At 41.8% G+C, this 22988-nt stretch overlaps 1 protein-coding gene across 2 annotated transcripts in view; it reads left to right on the top strand.

Moving 5' to 3' along the window:
- Window positions 1–734: 734 nt before the first annotated feature.
- Window positions 735–22988, top strand: part of LOC126298958 (host cell factor homolog hcf-1-like) — a 44287-nt gene continuing 22033 nt past the window's right edge. For both annotated transcript variants that reach the window (XM_049990575.1, XM_049990576.1), the window contains exons 1-3: window positions 735–831; window positions 9447–9599; window positions 11065–11269. In XM_049990575.1, coding sequence (XP_049846532.1) covers window positions 784–831; window positions 9447–9599; window positions 11065–11269 — 406 coding nt within the window. In that variant the 5' untranslated portion in view covers window positions 735–783. The remainder of the gene's footprint in view (window positions 832–9446; window positions 9600–11064; window positions 11270–22988) is intronic.

Genomic DNA, 22988 nt, shown 5'->3' with positions numbered 1-22988 from the left:
GGCCGCTGCACTGCTTCATCAAGAAGGGAACAAAATATACAGCCTCAGAGACGGTTGCTCTCTACAAAGAAGAGGAGGAAAATAGTGCACCATTTCGAAAAAACAAAGTACAGCTGAGACACAAGACATTTCTGTTTCTCATTAACAAGACAGTCAATAGATATTGACGTTTACACACTGAAAATTTAGCTTACCTGATTTCTTTGTTTGTGACGTTTCTTAGTATTTTGCAGTTCACATCGTAATTATGCCATTGCCACAAAACTTCAGTCAGTGGGCCGGCCGCGGTGGTCTAGCGGTTCTAGGCGCTCAGTCCGGAACCGCGCGACTGCTACGGTCGCAGGTTCGAATCCTGCCTCGGGCATGGATGTGTGTGATGTCCTTAGGTTAGTTAGGTTTAAGTAGTTCTAAGTTCTAGGGGACTGATGAGCACCGATGTTAAGTCCCATAGTGCTCAGAGCCATTCAGTGAGTGGCATAAGAATGACTATCATCCCTTATTAAATATGAAGAAATTGATTTAAATCAGTGCTGTACGTTTGGCTTTCTTGTTTAATAGTTTTATTTTCTGCTACATTCGTGATTAAAACAGTAAAAATTTATAATACAGTAAGTAAAAGGTCTACTTTTTCACAAAGTGGCTCTCTCGTAAGCCGCAGTTGCGTGTCATCTGCTACCTCGTGCATCTTCGGTTCTTTCCGTGAAAGGTCCCTCAGCTGCAGTGCCGTAGTTGCTTCTAGCACGTTGACTCAAGTCGTGTGAACACACTGAGTTGGAAGCGCGAATGGGAACGAACGAAAATATGGCTCATTTTCGTGTGAAAAGGGTGCCAGTAAGCTTTTTTATTGTACATCTACAGTATACGCATGAAAATATAAAAGTTATTATGTTAGTATAGCGGTATTGTATCTCTTCAGAACGGTTGAATTTGCTTTTCAATATTCATAATTTTTCGTTGTCGTTCTAAGTAAGTTAACACCCAGAGGAATTGCTGTGTGAATTAGTACCGCCTAGACAATATGAAGTACAAACAGATCAGTGTAATTTCTGTTTCCATTTGTTACCGAAATGTCAGTTCTTTATATTGTAGCTGTAATTAGTAACTTTTACCCACTTATTACACGTGGAGAGGTGTGCTTAAATGTTCATTGGGGGGAAAAAATCTAGTATGTATGCTACTGAGGTAGAATACAAATACTACCGTATTTATGAAGTCTTTACAGCACAATTTTTTCCGCTTGGTAATCGCTTACACCATTGATACCGGTATTCAGAAAGATATTTGAGGTTTGTAATACGCTGAAGTCTTAAGATAGATGAACCAGAGTAGCACATGATGTGCTGCTGAGGTGCTTCCGTTGTGGGGATTAAAAATTTTAAATTCGCCGAGTTTCTGCGGAAGGGGATAAAAGTGCTAATGTAAAGTGAAATTCCTGACTTCTCCGTCAAAGGCAAAATGTAAAATCGTCGCCAGTAGAACTATACGAGAGTGTTAAAACTGTTTTGAACAACAGCACTGTTGCAGATTTTAGTATTTTGTGTGCCCAGTAGAAATGTTTAGAAATGTTTTAGGTGCACAATTGTTCCTTGAGCATTTAAAATGAATTTCACGTCGTATGACATTTTGACTACTTACAAATGTGCTATGGTTTTATTTACCCCATAAATTCGCCCTACCTCCCACTTCGTTGTGCAGAGTTGGATTACTAAAGAATGCTGTTTGGCATTGATAGAGGCATTTCTTATAATTGTCAACGTTAATGGCCACGTCAGTAGTTTGATATTTTTAATTTTTTTTTTTAGAATATCATAATTTCAGTTTCTCGTATTTTGCAACCAAGATCCTCAACTGCCATGGATTTCTCGTTAGCCTGTCGGTTTTGCTTTCGAGTTTTCATGTTGTTTAGTGACATCAGTTTATTTCTTAGTTTCAAGCTTCGCTTGAGGAAGTCATCAATCTAATATTTCAGTATCGGCAAACAGAGCAGACTAATTTGTAGCGTAGTCAAAGGTCTAGGTTACAGGGGAGTGACAGTTTCGTTGCGAACTGGCGAAGGCATCGACTTTGATATCATAGTAATAACTACCGGTATAGTTATTGCCGTGGCACGTATTTACTGCATATTAGATTTCGATGAGTAGTCTCTGAACATAATTTTGATGCTATGGGTCAAAACAAAACAGTGGCACAGTTTTTCCCAGAGTCGACCTAATGTATAAGTTGGTCAGATATAATAAATGAATGAAACAATCTGCAGAATTGAACATATAGTGGAGGTGGTGTTCTGTATTAAATTATAACTACCCATACAACATACACAAAACCACAACCTTTTCTCAAAGATTGCCATCTTCACTACACCTGTGTTTATGAATCCTAAGGTAACAGCTTCCGTTCAGAGAAATGCCATTATGCTTCCATAGATCTCGTCAACAAGAGTAGTGAACACACATGGCAGTTCCATTAAATGACCGAATCTAACACCTCATCCCTACCCTGAAGTACTTGTCATTTTAAAAAATCCTTTTCGCCACTATGTATCCTCACCTGAGTAATCTTGTGGATATAAATGTGAAAAGAAACATTTCCCCTAGTCTCTGAACATGTTCCGGAGGAAGGAGAACCAACATGACAGGAACCGGCTACGTAAAGGCAGTAACAACCAAAACATTCAAAAAAAGTCTCACCCACTACATTGGATTTGTGTATCCTTGAACAATGTCATTTTCTTGGTAAAATGGAAATATTGCATGACACAGTTGGTTGGGATATCTCCTTAAGGGCTCCAGTGTCTAAATCAAGAGACTTTCTTTGTTTGCATCCATATGGCCTCTATCTGTCGTGAAGAATAGTTCTTAGGTGTGTATATTTAGTGTAGATAAGTTTGAGTGCATTGGTGGTGGTGGTGGTGGTGGTGGTGATGGTAAGTAATGGGTGAAACAAAATCTGTTGACTAGGAAGCATACATAACCACCTCTTTTCCCCTTGCTGACAAAATATTGGCTGTGATAATTTCTTTCGCAACCAGAATTTGCAACAGCTTCTTCAATGTTGTCAGTGTGCATTTGTGTTCTTGTGGCCTCAGCTATGGAGATGGGCATTTCTTGATAATTGGGAATCATTGTATACTTGTGAAGTGAAAAATGATGTCATTTAGTAGATATTAAAAATCTGCACTTACTTAGTAAAAGCAAATCTCTTGTCTGGACAGCAGTGAAACAACTGATAGTGCCAACTCCTGGGATGGCTGGCCAGAGTTGCCATTAAACTGATCTGTCTGTAGCTGATGATATATAATGTCACCCAGTAAAACAGTCTGTGGTATGTACAACTTAAATTTGTTCTTCCTTTGGCTTTAAGTTTTCTGTCTCCGTAACAAGTGCGAAAAAGACATGTATTGTACGATACACATTCTGATTTCTTTGTTATTGTATTTACAGCTGTGAACTAAATTTTCACTGTTATTATTTAGAGAGAATTTAAGGTGTCATTGACAACAAAACTGAAGTTTTTTGCGCCATATAATTTCATCTGAAGAAATATTAGTTTCTGTGTTTGGGAATGGACTTAGGTGAAGTTTTTGATTGCAAGTGTTCTGAATGTCTCTCACCCCTCCCTGCAATTACAACTCATATTAGCAGGAACATTCAGTTGTACACTATGAATAACTTTCCTATTAATCAATCATAGTAGTAAAGTTTAAACATCTTCATGATTTTCAAGGCGCAGTTCCCACTCACTACTCCAGATGCGTGTGTATGGGAGCACTGTAAACTTAAGTTTTGCTGTGACTGAAAATGTATTTCACACCTGTAAACATAACAGTTAAGGGGTTAGAATTTATATTTTAAACAGTTTTAAACACAATCTTCTACTGGACTTTGTGGCAGTTGTTTTGATTCCCGAAATCACCCAATAAATGTCATTTCCAATGTTATTCCATAAATAGAAAATTTAGAGTCAAAGGAAGAATAAATTTAAGTTATACTTACTGCAATCTGTCTTTTTGGGGTGAAATTATATACAAACATCTTCAGGTAGATCAGTTTAATCAGAATGGTATGCAAATTAGTTTTTTGTTGGTGTCCATAAACAAGAAATTTGCTTTTACCAATTAAGTTCATATTTTGAGAGTCTGTGTCCACAACTGACTAGAGTTAGCTATCCTAGAGGCCTTAGAACATTGATACTTCATAGCTGTTTTCTTATTTTACGAAGATTGCATGGTGCAACGAGGCAACACATCTTGGGTGCATTATATTGCTTGAGCTGCAAAAGCAATTTACCCAGTTTTAAAAAGAATTTCTTATCCACCCTGAAATTTTTATGGTCATTAGTAATCAATGTGTGTAGGAAAATGGAGTTCCACAGGTTTCCATGTTATGTGCTGTCAACATTACAGTTGCTGCAAATGATGTTTCTACTCATTTCTGTGTGTACAGTTGTTTGGACATCACTGTGATCAGCTGGGAATCATCCTCAAATGGCCACTTGGAAGACATGGGTTCAGCATCAGGAGTATTGCTTCCTGTCTATAAAATCCTAGCTTATGCAATTCTGCAGAATTCAGTTACTCTTGCATTATATCTTTATAAATAACTGCCAGAAATGGTACATGATTATCAATTTTTAGGACTGCTGTTTAACTACAAATTGACAAGGTTTCCATTCATAAGGCAGCTGAAGACATGTTTGTATATTTCTAACTTCCTACACTTACTTGGAAACATCTCTTGGTGAGCAGATCAACAGGTTGTAGTGAAATTCTATCAATCACTGATTCTATAGACCAACTGCTCATTAGCCAGAAGTACCTGGTATTTGTGGCCTACTACCACAGTGAGGGTCCGCCTTGCAACTGGAGCTTTCCACACAGACTCTTTTGAAAGTCTCCTTATGGCAATAGGTGTTCTGTGGTGATCTGCCACCAACAATTTTCATAATTATATTGCTATAAGAGTCATAGTAAACCATAACATATCTGTTTCACATTAACATTCCAGAACCCCAACATCTAAATTCTCGTGAACTTCATGAAGACTGGCAGGAGAACAAGAATTAAACTAGAATACATGGACAGGTATTTCTTTTCCTCCCATTGGTAACTTGGGCACCAACTGTTGAATGAAGGTTCTCCTGTGGTGAAATCTCCACCTGTTGTATAAATAGACCTGTGCTGTGGGGCTAAGGATATCACAGATGCTGACAACAATCACTGTAAGTTCTGGTCAGTCCTCTATGGCTACACAACCTTTAGTCCTTTATATACTGATGTCTCCAGTGACAGTGATAATGTCAGGTATGCATTTATTTGCAAACATTTTTATGAAGAACTCTCCCCATTGTCAACGGTACTTACATGACAGTGGATATTACCACATCTGTCCTATACATTCCCACCAACAAATTATCTCTTCTAGCATCATGATGGTGGTGGTGGTGATTCTAAAGATATTAAACTACTTAATTATTAATTTTTTCATGCATCTGAAGATTTAAGTGCAAGACAGATTTTTCCATTTTCTGTAGTAAGACTGCTGACAAATAGGTTGCTCTTCATATGAGAATTGTTTACGAAATATCAGATTTTGTTGACATGAAGATAAAACTGAGATCACCATCTAAAAACTTTAAAAACATAAAATTTTATTCATATATTATATTTATTATATTGAGGGTAGCACTAGAAAGACATTTTTTTGTTTGTCGGGTTCAGGCAGGATGAACAAACTGATCATGAACAAGAGTGGTGGGTACCTTGTGGTTAAGCTGTTAAAAAGGCTACTGCCTACACTCTCACACCCTCCCACTCTCTTGCCCCGAAGGCAACATCTAATGATGCTGACACGGTATACGGTTTACAGCTGCTGCATCTGCTGGGATCTTCGGCAAGTAATTTCGTAGTTACAATTGATGTCCCATGTCTTGTGTATCTGTGTGGTCATCAGTGTTGTGACTAACTGTTCGAGGTGATTGAAAGACGCCATAAGGAGGGTGGAAGGGGCTGACTTGTTCCTGCTCTAAGGTAAATTCAGGAACAATTTTAGTATGTGCAGTTGAGATATGGCACAAGACAGTAGCTTCTCCTCTTAAGCCTTGTAGTGGGAGTATGTAATACCTTGATGGTGTTAGATTAATTGTAGTTCATTGGGTCATGTAAAGTTTCGTTATTTCATCTCCCTTCTTTGGGAATTGGCATCTCACTTGTGTACTTCACTTAACACTGGAGGATTTTAATCCTAGTGTTTCCATCCGTTTCACTTCTTTGGCTAATTTGGTTGCCAGTTTATTACCTGGAGTGTTGATGTGACTTGGCGTCCAATGGGAGGTACTGGATATCCATATACAATGATTGGCACATAGCTGGTCATGGATGGCAGAGATGAGTGTGTGCCCTGGGCAACATTTGTTTATTATTTACCATTGCACTCAAGGAGTTGCCGCATAGGAGGAAATTCTGCTGTAGAGAAATTGTAATGTGTTTTAAGGCTCTTTGTATGGTTATTAATTATGCAATATGAATTCAGCAATCTGTTGACAGAGACCATTGTTCTTGATTCTTGTTGTGAACATATGCACAGCCTACACACTTGTTCTCTTGGAACCATCTGTGCAAAGGAGTCTAATTTTGGCTGACTGAATAAAATACACAGCGATAAAAATTAGGGTCTGTGTTGTAATGGTTGGGGGACACACCATGGCAGGAGGGGAGAAGTACAGCTGGGAGTTTTTCATTCATGTTATAAGGGGAATTTGAAGTTCTTGTTCAAGGACTTACAAAGACACAGCACAACCAGTTGGCCTATTCTGAGGCTGCTCCAGAGTACATGGGTCTTTGGGTTTTGGAATAGAATTAAATGGCTGGAATGGCTTGGCATCTGATTAATATTACTTAAATAGTTGATTAAATTTTGTTGGTTGCTATTTTCAGTGATAGTACAGAAAAGAAAAAGATTTTCATACTGTCAAAGCAACCTTCAGTGAAATCAAAAGAAAGGAAGTAAGGGTGGTAACATTAAGACAGCAATGAGAATTCCGCAATTAAATGGAGAAGAGAGAGTGGATGCATGGAAAGAGTACACTGAAGGCCTCTATGAGGGCGAAGACATGCCTGACAGAGTGAGGTAGCACACGGTTAGCACATTAGACTGTCATTCGCGAGGACAATGGTTCAATCCCTCGTCCAGCTATCCTGATTTAGATTTTCCATGATTTCTGTAAATCGCTTCAAGCAAATGCTGGGATGATTCCTTTGAAAGGGCATGGCCGGCTTCCTTCCCTATTCTTCCCTTATCTGATGAGACTGATGACCTCGCTGTTTGCTCTCCTCCCCCAAATCAACCCTACCAGCCCAACTTGTCTGATGACGTAATAGAAGAAGAAACAGGAGTTCATATCAAAGAGATAGGGGATCCAGTAGTAGAACCAGAATTTAAAAGAGCTTTGGAATACTTAAGATCGAATAAGGCAGAAGAGATAGATAACATCTTATCAAAATTTCTAAAGTTATTGAGGGAAGTGGCAAGAAAAAGACTATTCGTGTTGATGTGTAGAATGTATGAGTCTGATAGCACACCGTCTGACTTATGGAAAAACAACATCCACACAATTCTGCAGACTCCAAGGGCTAACAAGTGCAAGAATTACTGTGTAATCAGCTTAACAGCTCATGCATATAAGTTTCTGACAACAGTAATATACACAAGAATGGAAAAGAAAATGGATCAGTTTGGCTTTAGGAAACAGACACCAGAGAGTCAATTGTGACGTTGATAATGCAAGCAAGGCTAAACAAAAATTAAGACATGCTTGTGGGATTTGTTGACCTGTGAAAAGCATTCAGTATTGTAAAATGGTAATAGGTGTTCGAAATTCTGGGAAAAATAATGATCTGCTATTGGGAAAGACAGGTAGTATACAATATGTACAAGAGCCAAGAGGGAACAGTAAGAATGGGAAACCAGAACTGAAATGCTTGGATTAAAAAGTGTAAGACAGCGATGTAGACTTTTGCCCCTGCTGTTAAATCTATACATTGAAGAAGGGATGAGGAAAACAAAAGAAAGGATCAGGAATGGAATTAAATTTTACAGTGAAAGGATTCAGTGATAATACTTGCTGATGACCTTGCTATCCGAAATGAAAGAGAAGAATTAGTACAGGATTTGCTGAATGGAATCGACAGTCTAATGAGTATAGAATATGGACTGAAAGTAAATCAAACAAATACAAAAGTAATGAGAAGTAGCGGAAATGAAAACAGTGAAAAACTTAACATCAGGAAATTGATGAAGTAAAGGAATGCTACAACTTAGGCATAAAAAAACCCATGATGAATGGAGCAAGGAGGACATAAAAAGCAGACTAGCACTGGCAAAAAGGATATTCCTCACCAAGAGAGTTTTACTATTGTCAAACATAGGCCTTAATTTGAGGAAGAAATACCTGCAAATGTACATTTGAAACACAGTGTTGTATGACAGTGAAATATGGACTCTGAGAAAACCTGAAAAGAAAAGATTGAAGCATTTGAGATGTGGTGCTACAGAAGAATGTTGAAAATTAGATGGACTGATAAGGCAAGGAGGGAGGAAGTGCTCCACAGAATTGGCGCGGAAAGGAATATATGGAAAACATGGATAAGTAGAAGAAAGAGGATGGTAGGACATCTGTTGAGACATCACTGAATAACTTCCATGGTACTAGAGGAAAACAGAGATCAGAATACATCCAGCAAATAATTGATGAAATAGATTGCAATTGCTACTGATATGAAGGGGTTGGTACAGGAGCAGAACTTGTGGCGGGCCGCGTCAGACCATTCAGCAGACTGATGACTCAAAGAAAGACTTCCCCAGGAAGTGTTAGTAAAGAAGAAACAGAGAGCAGTGAGTTTCTTCATGCAGTTGGTGAAGTGGCAAGGCACTCAAGAAGGCATCTTTTGAAGTCATATTTATATAGGTGAAACATAGTTCTCCTGGACCTGCATACAGTGAATGTGTCAGATAGGAACATCTGATGCCAAGCTCTTGGTCAGTGACAATTCATGTGACGGGAAGTGCATAAACATCACAGACCATCCTTCTCTACACTGTCCAAGCACACTGTCCTTCTGTTGTCAGTTTTTTTGCTCTTTTCATTACTCTTAAGACAGTATGCCATCTCATTAGAAAATTTTAAAAGATATATGGCAAAATTCTGTAAACCAACTCTTCAAACCATTCTTAGATTCTTGTAAATCTCCTGAATGCTCGAACATAACTTCTTTGTTTTTCTATGTCTGTTTACTATACAGTACTTCGTATTTTAGAAAATTATAGCTCCAACTGTAATTAATATTAAATGTGATCATAGAGTAATTGTAGATATCACAAATTTATTATTATTCTTGGTATTATTTATGGTCATTGGTAAAATTTCACTTACATTGTTTTTGCATTTTGAAGGCTCATATGATTAGGCATCTCCCAGGAAAACCATCAGGTATCAAAATTGTTATGACTGATGGTGTCCAGCTGTGTTGGGACTCTCCAAAGAAAGAAAAAGTTAGAGAATACTCCGTGTTCATGGCAGTACGCGGTCCCAGTTCACAAGTGTCGGTAAGATTTTTTGTTAATCAAATTAATTTCCTCATGTTATAATACATAAGAATACATGAATAAAAGAACTGAAACACTTAATATGACATTACATTCAGATATAAGGGTGCTGGACAAAAATATAGAAACTCTAAAAACACAACACATTACTATGACTAATGTTGTATGGGAAACCCGTTGGCATTCAAAATAGCTTCCTGTCATCTCAGAATGGTTAAATACAGATCCTGTATGGTTTTCAAGGGAATCAAACACCAACCTTCCTCCAAAATAGTGGAAAGTTCAGGTAATGATGATGGAAGTGGATAGCAATCCTGTACCGTTCTCCTCAAAGTAAGCCACAAGTACTCAGTAATAATGAGATCTGCTGAATGTAGTGGTCAGGGCAGGTGCGACAATTCATTGTCATGCTCACAAAACCAGTCCTGAAAAATGCAGGCTGTGTGAACAGGGACCCTGTCATCTTGGAACACAGCATCACCACTGAGGGCCAAACATTGTACCATGTGGTGGATCTGGTCAGCCAAAATATTTGCATAACCTGTGGCAATAATGTGACCCTATAGGGTGTCCATTGTGAGCATGGAATACCATGATATGATTGCACAAATCATCATCTAACTCCTGCTGCTGTATTTCACTCTTGGGATGTAAATTCCGCTAGAAGTTGGGAACAGTTTGAAACAAGGTTAATCCAACCAAATGATTGTCTTACATTGTTCTATGGCCCAGGTTTCCTGTTTCAGGCATTTCCATCACTGAATTTGGAATTCCAGCTTAACTCCCTTCATGTTTTGGTGCTGATGTGGCTACAAGTGTGACATTCAGCTTTGCAGTGAATTTTGCATCTGTTGTCATCTTATTTCACATCACAGTCCTTTCAAAGACTGTGTCACAGTCATTCAACATGTACTTTCATCCGTATCGTGGCTTAGATGATGATGATGATGATGATGATGATGATGATCTGCTTTCCATGTATTGGCATAAATCATCTGTATGGCGACTATTGACACACAAGACGCTTTGGCCATACAAACATGAAATTCATCTAGCTCTGAGATAATGCACTCACAACTACACAGAATGTTGTTCTTCCCATGACTGCTGCAACATGTCGGGGACATTGGGTAGGTGCCGTTCATGGTTAAATACTACAGTGCAATCTGCAGGGTTGGCTAGCATCTGCATTTATGTTCAAGCACACATTTCAAATGTTTTTTCTGTACTTTTGTCCAACCTCTGTAAATTATATATTCAATATACAAGTATTTGGAAAAAAGTCAAGTAACTGGTAAATATGAGCTACAGTATGAACCATTTCAAACACATGTTTTGACTGTAGTAAGGCAGCCAGCCTGATAAGGGTTTTAATCACTGTTTGCCTTTTTTTTACATACATTTCATTCTACTAGAATGCCATATCAGGCATCAATACTCATATGAATATTGTTTGTCTCCACAGGGGGAAGATAAAAGTAACATATATGAATGCGATCAACTCCAGTACTTCCGTATATACAAAGGCGCAGGAAATAAATGTGCAATAACAAAAGAGCACATTAGTAGTGCCTACCTGCACAAAACAGATAATTATGGATTTATCTTTAGAATAGCTGCAAAGAATGAGAGAGGCTATGGTCCTGCCATACCAGTGAAATGGGTTGTAGGTATGTTTTCTTCATTACCATATTTTCACTTACTTTAGAAAACTTCAATATGGTATATCTTAACTACACCACAAAATCTTCTTTTGAACTGCACACATTTATAAATTTAGTCATAAATTGGTTACTCAGTTTTTCAAACTATTGGGGAAGGTAAACACTAGCACTGACTAAGTTAACTGGATCTCTGTATAATACCAAATGTCAGCAGTGTCTGAACACAGATTTGGTGAATCCAGGATGGTGAGCTGTGAACTGGTGTATGCTGCAAATCCTCTTACCTTATAAGTATTAGGTAGTCATTTAAAATACAGCACAAGTACACTCCTCACAGCTATTTCAATGAACACTTGTCGTGCACCTATACCATGATCATTGTCTACAATACTCCATGGGAGGTGTTTTTACACTGTTAGGTTGACCATCATCCACACATAGGTAGTACTGATGGTGAAGCTGTTTCAGACATGGCAGTACACTGCTGTAAATTTCCTGTATGATGGCGGGTTCCATGCAGAAAATACTGATACAGGCATGCTGCTTCGCACTTACTGGCATTTATATGGCGATGTTGTAGGACATCATATGTTCTCAGGGGCAGTTTTTCTTCATCTTATCTTAGGATCAAACCTTAATTAAACTTAAATGAACTCCCTCTTAAACCTTAATTATTTTTTTTTTTCAAAACACAACCTATTCCTATATAATAGAGGTGTTGAGCTGCAGACAGACATGATAAAAAGTCTGCTAAACAACTAAGCTTTCATCCAGAAGGCCTTCTGAAGTGGACAAAACATGCACACATGCACTTTCATGCAGACACAACTCACACACACACACATGGTCACTGTCCCTGTCCACCGAGGCCAGACCTCTGCAACCAAAAACAGTGGTCGTGTGTGGGTTGGGTTTTAAACGGATTTAAAACATAAATATACTTACAAATTCTATTGAATTCCTAACCAAAGGTAATGGATAGACACAAACCCTTCAATTACAAAGCCCATAATGGTACCAACACACCTTAGGAACTGTAACCATATAGCATTTTTGGCCAGCTATTGCAACTGTCAGTTTGTCAAATCTGATGATAAAAATGTGATATTATAAAACATTATGAGACAGGATGACTAACAGTAGCACCAAACTACAAAATAGCTTATAAAGTGAGAGTCCTAAATGTTTACCACAGTGTAATACTTAGAATCAGAGTGACTATGACCACTAATGGTATATGGACATAAGTACAAAATTTGTACATCTGAAAATACAGTAACTAACATTGTCACTTTCACAGATGGTGTGCAGATGGCAATCTAGTTGAAATGGATCCATCACAATAAAACACCTAACTCCTGTAGCAGTAATTAGGATTAAATTAAGTAATATCTCTAAGAGATATGTTTACTTTGTTTGCTATTATTAATAATGTATGCATCAATTGATTCTGCTAATAAATCTGGCAATAGGAGGAGTCAGAAATCAATTAATCCTTCAGGATCCTGTTACACTGTACTTCATTAGCAGGCAGATTTTGCATGACTGCTGGCAACTTACTGAAAATGTGTGTTACTGAATAATGGTCACCTTCTTGATCAAAAATTTACATACTATTGATGTTAGGTTTTCACAGAATGGATTGGTAGTCAGGGGCTCATATTGTTAGCCAAATGGTTCAAATGTTTCTGAACACTATGGGACTTAACATCTGAGGTCATCAGTCCCCTAGAACTTAGAACGACTTAAACCTAATTAACCTGATGACATCACACACATCCATGCCCATGGCAGGATTCAAACCTGTGAGCAAAGCAGTCGCACAGTTCCAGACTGAAGCGCCTAGAAGGGCTCGACCACAACGACCGGCTATTGTTAGCGAGCAAACACTATTGTAATAAGTCTCATAACTGTTCCAGTGCAGCTCTTGATGGAGAGAGATATGATAGGGGTGGAACCTATGTTGATGGGGAATCCATAGGACATTTACCTCACCCATGTTACTATCTCATGTCGCTGTGCGGGAGCTCTCCTCAAATCTTGAGCATTGTGTCTGGAGTAATTGTTGCAACAACTGCTTCAGTTGTGTTTTTAAGTCAGATAGATCAGTTCATAGCAGAGACACATACACCTGTTCCATTATGACCCAACAAAGGTAAAAACGGCATTGTGGAAGTTTGGGTGAAGGTGGAGGTCGCGGGAAACAAGAGCTCTTATCCGGCCCCTTGTGACCAATTCAGTAGTCAGGTGCAACATTGTTTAAGCAGGTGTGTGGTAAGTGATGCCAGTGAGATGGCCACAACATTGCTCCCAAATAAAGTTCTGTGATACAGCTTCGTCCAATTAAGGAAAGAACCATAGATGTAGTGCATCAAGATGAGAAGCACCACTTACAGTTGCTTCTTTGTATAAGAAAAGCCCATAAACTTTATGTCAGGATGCGACAAAAAAAAAAAAAATATTTAATTTATGGGAGTCTCATTGCAGTTGTACCCTTTTGTGAGGATTTTCTGACTCCTAGATGTGTGCGTGTGTGTTCATATTTTTACTTAGGTGAAGACTATATGATCCAGAAAATTTTCATTTCCGTGCAGCAACATTTTGTTGGCAAACTTTGCACCTCCCAGATAGCTCCCAACTCTTTTGTCAGTACATGTTTGGCTACCATGGGGTCCCAGCCTTCTCAGCATTTCTTCCTTCCTATTCTGCTTGCTTCTACTTCCACTATTCCTTTCCCCCTCTACCTCTCCATCAGATGGTTTTCTTGGTGTCAACCCTGTTTGAACCTGGTTTACAACATTCTACAACTTTTCATTAACTAAACACATGGTCCCCACTGTTGGGTTTGACCTCCCACCAAGTTTCAAATATCCCTATAAGTGCGGATAGAGCAGGGAAGGTCGCCCAATGTGGTGTGTGTACCACCCTGTGGAGAGGAGGGGGGGGGGGGGTTGTCAAATACCTGCTTGGTGGTAGCCCCCCTGATCATGCACGGATCACACTGTTGGTGCCTGAGCTACAAACTCCCTGTGTATGTCAAGGAATATTTGCCTTTTGCAGCTGGGGCACGAGGACTCGGAGCAATGGATTACTGGCCAGGTAGCCATTGCTGAGGCTGGGTGGTGCCCATGGAGAATACCACTGTTCGGAGTGATTGGCACTATGGCGGATCAACTGCGAATGATGCAGACGAAGTTATCTCCTGCTGGTGGCCATACAGCACCAGCAGTAACTATGAAAGGACAGTCCTCTTTCAGTGCAGAAAAATATGACCCTAAAATGTTCGCGTCCCTCACTACACTGTGGGAGGAGCATAGAGCTGAGCGGCAAGCAAAGCAATACTCCCTGCAATACTTTGTACAAGGACTGATGGTAACCCCTTTTTGGCCACAATACCCTTGATCTTTGTGGATAACTTAGAAAACAAGTTTCAGAAAGCGTCACCATTTCTAAAATGAAAAATGGGTCCCCTGCCCAGTCACGGGCACTGCTCACTTTAATGAGCTGGGTAACATACATGTGACTGTCACTCCCCATAACAGTCTAAATTGAGTTCAGTGGGTCATTTTGAACACAGACCTACTCTTACAGTCTGATGATGAGCTACACACCAACTTTGTGCAATGAGGTGTACACTTTGTCCGTCATGTATGCAGGGTGGTCCATTGCTAGTGACCAGGTCTAATATCTCACGAAATAAGCATCAAACGAAAAAATTACAAAGAACGAAACTCGTCTAGCTTGAAGATGGAAACCAGATGGTACTATGGTTGGCCTGCTAGATGGCGCTGCCATAGCTCAAACAGATATAAAGTATATTTTTCAAATAAGAACCCCCTTTTTATTACATATTCATGTAATACGTAAATAAATATGAATTTTTTAGTTGGGCTACTTTTTTCCCTTTGTGATAGATGATGCTGTAATAGGTACAAACGTGTAAGTATGTGGTATCATGTAACAATCTACTAGTGCGGACAGTATTTGCTTCATGATACATTACCTGTGTTAAAATGGACTATTTACCAATTGAGGAAAAGGTTGATATTTTGTTGATGTATGGCTATTGTGATCAAAATGCCCAACGGTATCCTGGACGACGTCATCCAAGTGTCCGGACCATTTGTCGGATAGTTACATTATTTAAGGAAACAGGAAGTGTTCAGCTACATGTGGAACATCAACCATGACCTGCAACAAATGATGATGCCCAAGTAGGTGTTTTAGCTGCTGTCACAGCTAATCCACACATCAGTAGCAGACAAACTGCATAAGAATTGGGAATCTCAAAAACATCGGTGTTGAGAATGCAACAGAAATTGCATGGTGACGACTTTGAATTTCATGTACAGTTCTGTCACTGGGCACAAGAGAAGTTACGGGATGATGACAGATTTTTTGCACGCATTCAATTTAGTGACGAAGTGTCATTCACCAACAGTGGTAACGTAAACCAGCATAATATGCCATGATGGCTGCGACAAGTGGAACATCAGCAACCTTGGCGGGTTATTGTATGGTGCGACATTATTGGAGGAAGAATAATTGGCCCCAATTTTATTGGTGGCAATCTAAATAGTGCAATGTATGCTGATTTCCTACATAATGTTCTACCGATGTTACTTCAAGATGTTTCACTGCATGACAGAATGGTGATGTACTTCCAACATGATGATGTCCGGCACAAAGCTCGCATGCGGTTGAAGCGGTATTCAATAGCATATTTCATGATAGGTGGATTGATTGTCGAAGCACCACACCATGGCCCACACATTCTCTGGATCTGACATCCTCGGATTTCTTTCGGTAGAGAAAGTTGAAGGATATTTGCAATCGTGATCCACCGATAACGCCTGACAACATGTTTCAGCATATTGTCAATGCATGTGTGAACATTATGAAAGGCCAACTACTTGTTGTTGATAGTAATGTCGTTACATGTATTGCCAAATGCATTGAGGTTGACGGACATCATTTTGAGTATTTATTGCATTAATGTGGTGTTTACAGGTAATCATGCTGTAATAGCATGCATTCTCAGAAATGATAAGTTCACAGAGGTACATGTATCACACTGGAACAGCCAAAATAAAATGTTAAAACATACATACGTTCTGTATTTTAATTTAAAAAAACCTACCTGTTACCAACTGTTTGTCTAAAATTGTGAGCCATGTGTTCGTGACTATTACAGTGCCATCTGTCACAAAGCGAAGAATGTGGTCCAACTAAAACATTCATATTTCTTTATGTACTACAAGAATATGGAATAAAAAATGAGGGTTCCTATTAAAAAAAAAAAGTTTGTCCTATGGAAGCGTCATCTAGCGAGCCAACCATTGCGCTATCTGGTTTCCCACTTCAAGCTAGACAAGTTTCCTTCTTTGTAGTTTTTTCGTTTGAAGCTTATTTTGTGAGATATTTGGCCCGGTCACGATCAATGGACCACATTTTACACTTCCTACAGTGAGCCCTGAGGGCTGCTCAACCATGCCTTCTTCTGTGATGGTTGGGGGGCCCCCCTTTGCCCCTTGAATATTGGTAACCACACACACACTTCTGTGTGGCACACGGAACTTCCTTGGTCAAATCCTTTTCCATTTGCTGCCCTTGTATTCATACATCCATCCACTGGACCTTTGGAGTAGTGACCATTTCTTGATCCAACCCTGTAGGTCCGGGGTTAGAATAGGCCTGAGGTATTTCTGCCTGTCGTAAGAGGCGACTGAAAGGAGTCCCATATGTTTCGACCTTTATGTGATGGTCCCCTGTAGGCTTTTACCTCTATTTTTCAAAATTCACCCGAAGAACAAGCCAATTTGGGAAGGGCGCCTTACATGGTGCATAGTGTCCATCATGCGCTGAGACCTCTCGCGTCCTTCGTTGACGTGGATCTGCACTTTCACTCATTCTCCAACTGCTGGGTGAGGTCAACCTCTTGGATGCTTTTTCCTCCATCCTCTGTGCAGTATCGTTTTTTGTGCTGTCGACAATAATGGACTTCTTAGCTCATTTGCGTCTGATATCCAGTATCCAGCATGCTAGCCAGTCCGTTGTGGTGGGGCCGCTATGTACCCTGTCGGTTGTAGCCTGCTGACCACAAAGGGTTTGCTCTTCTGATGTCTGCGCCATTAACTCCCGATGTATGCTAAGTAGTAGATTCCATCACCCTGGGGCATTGGGACTCCTAGCCATGGCCATCCTGCCAGGTGGCCTTTGCTGCAGCTGGGTGGCACCCGTGTGGAGAGGGCCCCAGGTCAGAGTGGGTGGCATCAGGACGGATGACATGCCATGAAGCGTGGTACATCATCTCTCACTTGTGGTCAAACACTGCCACCTTTCAAGGGTGGTCTACTGCTGTGACGTAAAGCCATATATCATTCCCCGATGCACTGCTTTAAGTGCTGGAAGTTAGACCATATGTCTTCCTGCTGTACTTACAGTGTCACCTATCGGGACTGTGGATGGTCTTCACATCCCAATACTCTCTGTGCCTTTCCTCCCATCTGTATCAGTTGCAGAAAACACTATTTGCCTTGCTCACCAGAGAGCAGGATTCTCCAGAAAGAAAGAAAAATAATGGAATACAAGACCCTAGCATGACTGCCCTACACTGAGCCTAAGAGAAAATATGAGAGGCTACATCCTGTGCATATGGCGTCAACGTACCCTGCTGCTACGACAACAGTTCTGCTATCTTCCGTTCCACCGCATACAGTTGGCTCTCAGAGCTGTCAGACCCCACCTGCCCCCTTATGGTGGCGGGCACATCCTTGTTGCTCGTACACAACCTACTTCAGAAGCAACACCCCCCCCCCCCCCCCTCCATCGCTCTGCCCTCAGACACAATGAGTGTCAAACACACAGGTACTCATCTGGTAGCAGCAGGTGACCCTGTGGCGTAGACTGCCTTATTGAGTGTTTCATGCCTTCCCAGTCTCATGATCACGTAGTCCTCCAATGGAATTGTGGCACTTTTTTCCACCACCTGGCTGAGCTACAGCAACTGTTAACTATTACACATGCTTCATGCACTGCCCTCCAGGAAACCTGGCTTCCGGCACTGTGGAACCCTCCCCTTTGTGGCTTTAAGGGATATTACAGGAACCGCGATGACTGTAATAGAGTGTCAGGTGGAGTTTGTGTCCTGAACTCAGTATGTAGTGAACCTGTGCCCTTTCAGACTCGTCTTTAAGCTATGGCTGCCAGGATAAGGACAACACAGGAAATAACTGTCTGCAATATATATCTTCCTCCAGTTGGTGTAGTAATCCTGAATGTATTGGCTGCACTAATTGCTCAACTCCCTAAACCTTTCCTACTTTTGGGAGATTTTAATGTGCAAAACCCCTTGTGAGGCAACGCCATGCTTACTTGCCGAGGTAGGGAGGTTGAAAATTTACTGCCACAACTCGACCGCTGCCTTTTAAATACAGGTGCCCCCACACTTTTCAGTGTGGCACATGGCACATATTTGGCCATTGATCTCTCGGTTTGCAGTCCTGGCCTTCTCCCATCTATCCACTGGAGAGCACATGGCAACCTGTGTGGTAGTGACCTGTCACTCCCCGGCATCATGCCCACGGACACCTACCCAGATGGGCTTTGAACAAGGCAGATTGGGAAGCCTTCACCTCCGGTGTCACCATTGAGTCTCCCCCATCAATGTTGTCATTGAGGAAGTCGCTACAACGATTGTTTCTGTTGCGGAAAAACGTGATCCCTCATTCTTTAGGGTGCCCTGGCGAAAGACAGTCCCTTGGTGGTCGCTGGAAGTTGCTGAGGCAATTAAACAGTGTTGGTGAGCTGAGCAATGACAGAAGCGGCACACTACCCTAGAGCACGTAATAGCACTTAAGCGGCTCCGTACCCGTGTTCGACAGTTTATAAAACGACAGAAACAGGATTGTTAGGAGAGGTAGATGTTGACCAGTGCCATATGTCACCCTCCCACGTATGGATGAAGATCAGACGTCTTTTTGGGTACCAGATCCCAACAGGTGTCGCTGACTTTAACATCAATGGCATGTTATATACCAACGCAAATGCGATTACCAAGCACTTTGCTGACCACTATGCTCGAGCCTCTGCATTGGAGAACTACCCCCCAGCCTTTAGCACCCTCAAACGGTGGATGGAAAGGGAAATCTTCTCGTTCACTACATGCCACAGTGAACCCTATAACGCCCCATTTACAGATTGGGAGCTCCTCAGCGCCCTTGCACATTGCCCCTACACAGCTCTTGGGCCAGTGGATCCACAGTCAGATGATAAAACATTTCTCATCTGACTACAAGCAACATCTCCTAGTCATCTTCAACCAGATCTGGTGTGATGGCATCTTTCCATCGCAATGGTGGGAGAGCACCATCATTCCGGTGCTCAAACCAACTCAAAAGCCACTTGATGTGGATAGCCTCACCAACTTTCTTTGTAAGCTGCTGCAATGTATGGTGTGTTCGCAGTTGGGTTCTAGAGACACATGGCCTACTTGCTCCATGTCGGGGCGCCTTCTGCCAGGGTCGCTGTATCACTGATAATCTTGTGTCCCTCAAGTCTGCATTTCGAACAGCCTTTTCCAGACACCAACATCTGGTTGCCGTCTTTTTTGACTTATGTAAAGTATATGACGCGAACTGGCAACATCACATCCTTGCCACATGTATGAGTGAGGTCTCAGGTGCCCGCTCCCAATTTTTTGTCCAAAAGTTCTGTCGCTCCTTACTTTCTGTGTCCAAGTCAGTGCCTCCCATAGTTCCCCCCTATTCAGGAAAATGGCGTTCCACAGGCCTCTGTATTTAGTGTCTGTCTATTTTTAGTGGCTATTAACGGTCTGGCAGCAGATGTAGGGCAATCTTTCTCGCCTTCTCTGTATGTGGATGACTTCTGCATTTCGAACTGCTCCTCCAGTACTGGTGTTGTTGAGCAGCACCTACAGGGAGCCATTCATAAGGTGCAGTCATGGGCTCTGGCCCATGGCTTCCAGTTTTCAGCTGCAAAGTTGTGTGTCATGCATTTCTGTCAGTGTAGCACCGTTCATCCAGAACCAGAACTTTACCTTCATGATTACCCACTCAGTGTAGTGGAGACATATCGATCCTTAGGACTGGTTTTCAGTGCACAATTGGCTTGGCTACCTCACTTTCATCAGCTTAAGCGGAAGTGCTGGCAGCACCTCAATGCCCTCGCCTGCCTGAGCAACATCATCTGAGGTGCAGATCGCTCTACGCTGCTGCAGCTCTACAGAGCCCTAGTTCAATGACGTCTTGACAATGGGAGTCTGGTTTACGGTTCGGTGGCACTTTCAGCACAGCATTTACTCGACCCAGTTCACCACTGTGGCATTTGCCTAGTGGCGGGAGCTTTTTGAATGAGTCCATTGACCAGTGCCCTGGTGGAGGGCGGAGTCCCTCCATTGAAGGTTAGGCATGCACAACTGATTGCCAGTTACGTTGCACACATTCCTTTTCCCAACAATTGCGGTTCATCTGCCGCATCTGCGGCCCAGGCCAGGGCTTACGATTGCGGTTCGTGTCCGGTCCTTTCTGTCTGAACTGGAGTCCTTCCGTTACCACCTCTCCTCGAGGTCTAGTCACATACACCTCCATGGTGAACACCTAGCCCGCAGATTCTTCTGAAACTTTTGCATGACCCTAAGGGTTCTGTTAACCCTGCGGCTCTTTGCTATCACTTCCTCTAGATTCTCGACATGTACTGGGGCCATGAAGTAGTTTACACTGACAGCTTGATGTCTGATGGTCACGTAGGCTTTGCGTATATTAATGGAGGACATGCCGATCAGCACTGCTTGCCAGAGGTCTGCAGTGTTTTCACTGGAGAGCTGGCGGCCCTATCTCGTGCTCTTGAGCACATCCGCTCATGCCCGGGCGACTCATTTCTCCTGTGTACTGGCTCGTTGAGCAGCCTACAAGCTATCAACGAGTGCTACCCTCACCCTCCTTTGGTAGCATCCATTGAGGAGGCAATCTATGCCCTGGAATGGTCCCGTCATTCAGTGGCGTTTGTGTGGACCCCAGGGCACATCAGAATCCCAGGTAACGAACTTCCCGACAGGCTGGTGAGACAGGTCACACAGAAACTGCGTCTGGAGATGGGCGTCTCCGAAACTGACATACGTTCTGTCTTACACGCAGGTTTTTTTGGCTTTGGGAGACGGAATGGCTGTGTACAGAAAGTGCATGTCATTAAGGAGACTATGAATGTGTGGAAGTCTTCCATGCGGTCCTCTCACAGGGAATCAGTTGTCCTCTGCCAGCTCCACATTGGCCATACGTGGCTAAAACATGGTTACCTCCTCCATCGTGAAGACCCAACTAGGTGTTGCTGTGGCTCACAAATGATGGTAGTCCACCTGTTGCTGGACTTCTCACTTTTAGTCACTCTGCGGTGGATTTTTAACTTTCCCAGCAGCCTACCTCCAGTGTTGGGTGGCAATGCCTCAACTGCAGCTTTAGTTTTACATTTTATTTGTGAGGTTGGGTTTTATCATTTGATCTAAGTCTTAGCACATGTCCTTTGTCCCTCTGTGTCCTCCAACCTAATGCTCTTAGGTTGGCAGTTTTAATGTGTCATAGAGTGTCTGTCTTCTCCTTTTTATTCTCATGGTCAGCCAGCCGTGGTAATCTGACCTCTTGTTTTGATTTCCTCTACATGTTTCTCGCATCTCTCTGTGGTTTTCGTGTCCGATTTTGTCCATTTTAGTATTTGTTGCCATTCTGTCACTCTTGTGGTTTTCTACTTTCTTCCAGGTGTGCTTTGTTTGTCTTGATTATTTTAACCGACCCTTGTGGAATTATTTTAATTGGAATGAGGAACTGATGACGTAGCTGCTTGATCCCTGCCCCCCCCCCCCCCCCCCCCCGCCCCCATCTTCTAGACCAACCAACCAACTATTTCCCAATCTTTTCATCCCTCTGTGAGTGTAACTCCCCTGTTACTCATCCAGGATGGGCTCTCAACAGTGCTGACTGTGATGCTTTTGTCTCTGCTGTTGACACTGGCACTCCCCCACATGGAGATATTGATGTGGTTGTCCAGAATACAACTACAGCTATTCTTTTGGCAGCTGTTCTTTGGGACTGCCCTAATGGACGACAGCACCTTAGAGGTACTCAGAAATCGCAGAGGCTATTTGAGATTGTTGGCAGGCTCTGCAATGCCATAAGCAGCAACAATCAGTGGATCATCTCATTGCCTTTAAGTGTCTCTGTGCTTGGGTCCACAACCTAATAAAATGACTGTGAGAGAGAATGCTGGGAATGGTACGTTTCAACCTTTGGACCACGCACCTCTCCTTTTTAGGTCTTGGCTGAGATCAAATGACTGTAAGGAAACCTGCAGGCATACCTGGTATTAACTTGAATGGCCATGTCTGCACTGACCCAGATACTGCTGATATGCTCAAGCCTCAACATCTGAGAATTACCCACTTGCTTTTCATGTGCTAAACCAGTGGATGGAACGAAAGCAATTACCTTTCACTGCATGCCACCTGGAATCATATAAGGCTCCACTCAGTGAGTAGGAACTGGTCAGTGTCCTAGCTCACAGTCCAGATACCGCCTCAGGGCCAGACCGCATCCAGAACCAAATGATCAAGTACCTATCGGTGGATTGTCAGCACTATACCCTTGCCATCTTTAACTGTATCTGGAGTGAGGGTGAGTTCCCATTGAATAGCAAAACAGCATCATTGTCCCAGTAC

This window comes from Schistocerca gregaria, chromosome X, assembly GCF_023897955.1.
Source record: "Schistocerca gregaria isolate iqSchGreg1 chromosome X, iqSchGreg1.2, whole genome shotgun sequence".
NCBI classification, from domain to species: domain Eukaryota; kingdom Metazoa; phylum Arthropoda; class Insecta; order Orthoptera; family Acrididae; genus Schistocerca; species Schistocerca gregaria.
Note: the sequence above shows the minus strand (reverse complement) of the source record. Positions and strands in the feature narration are given on the sequence as shown.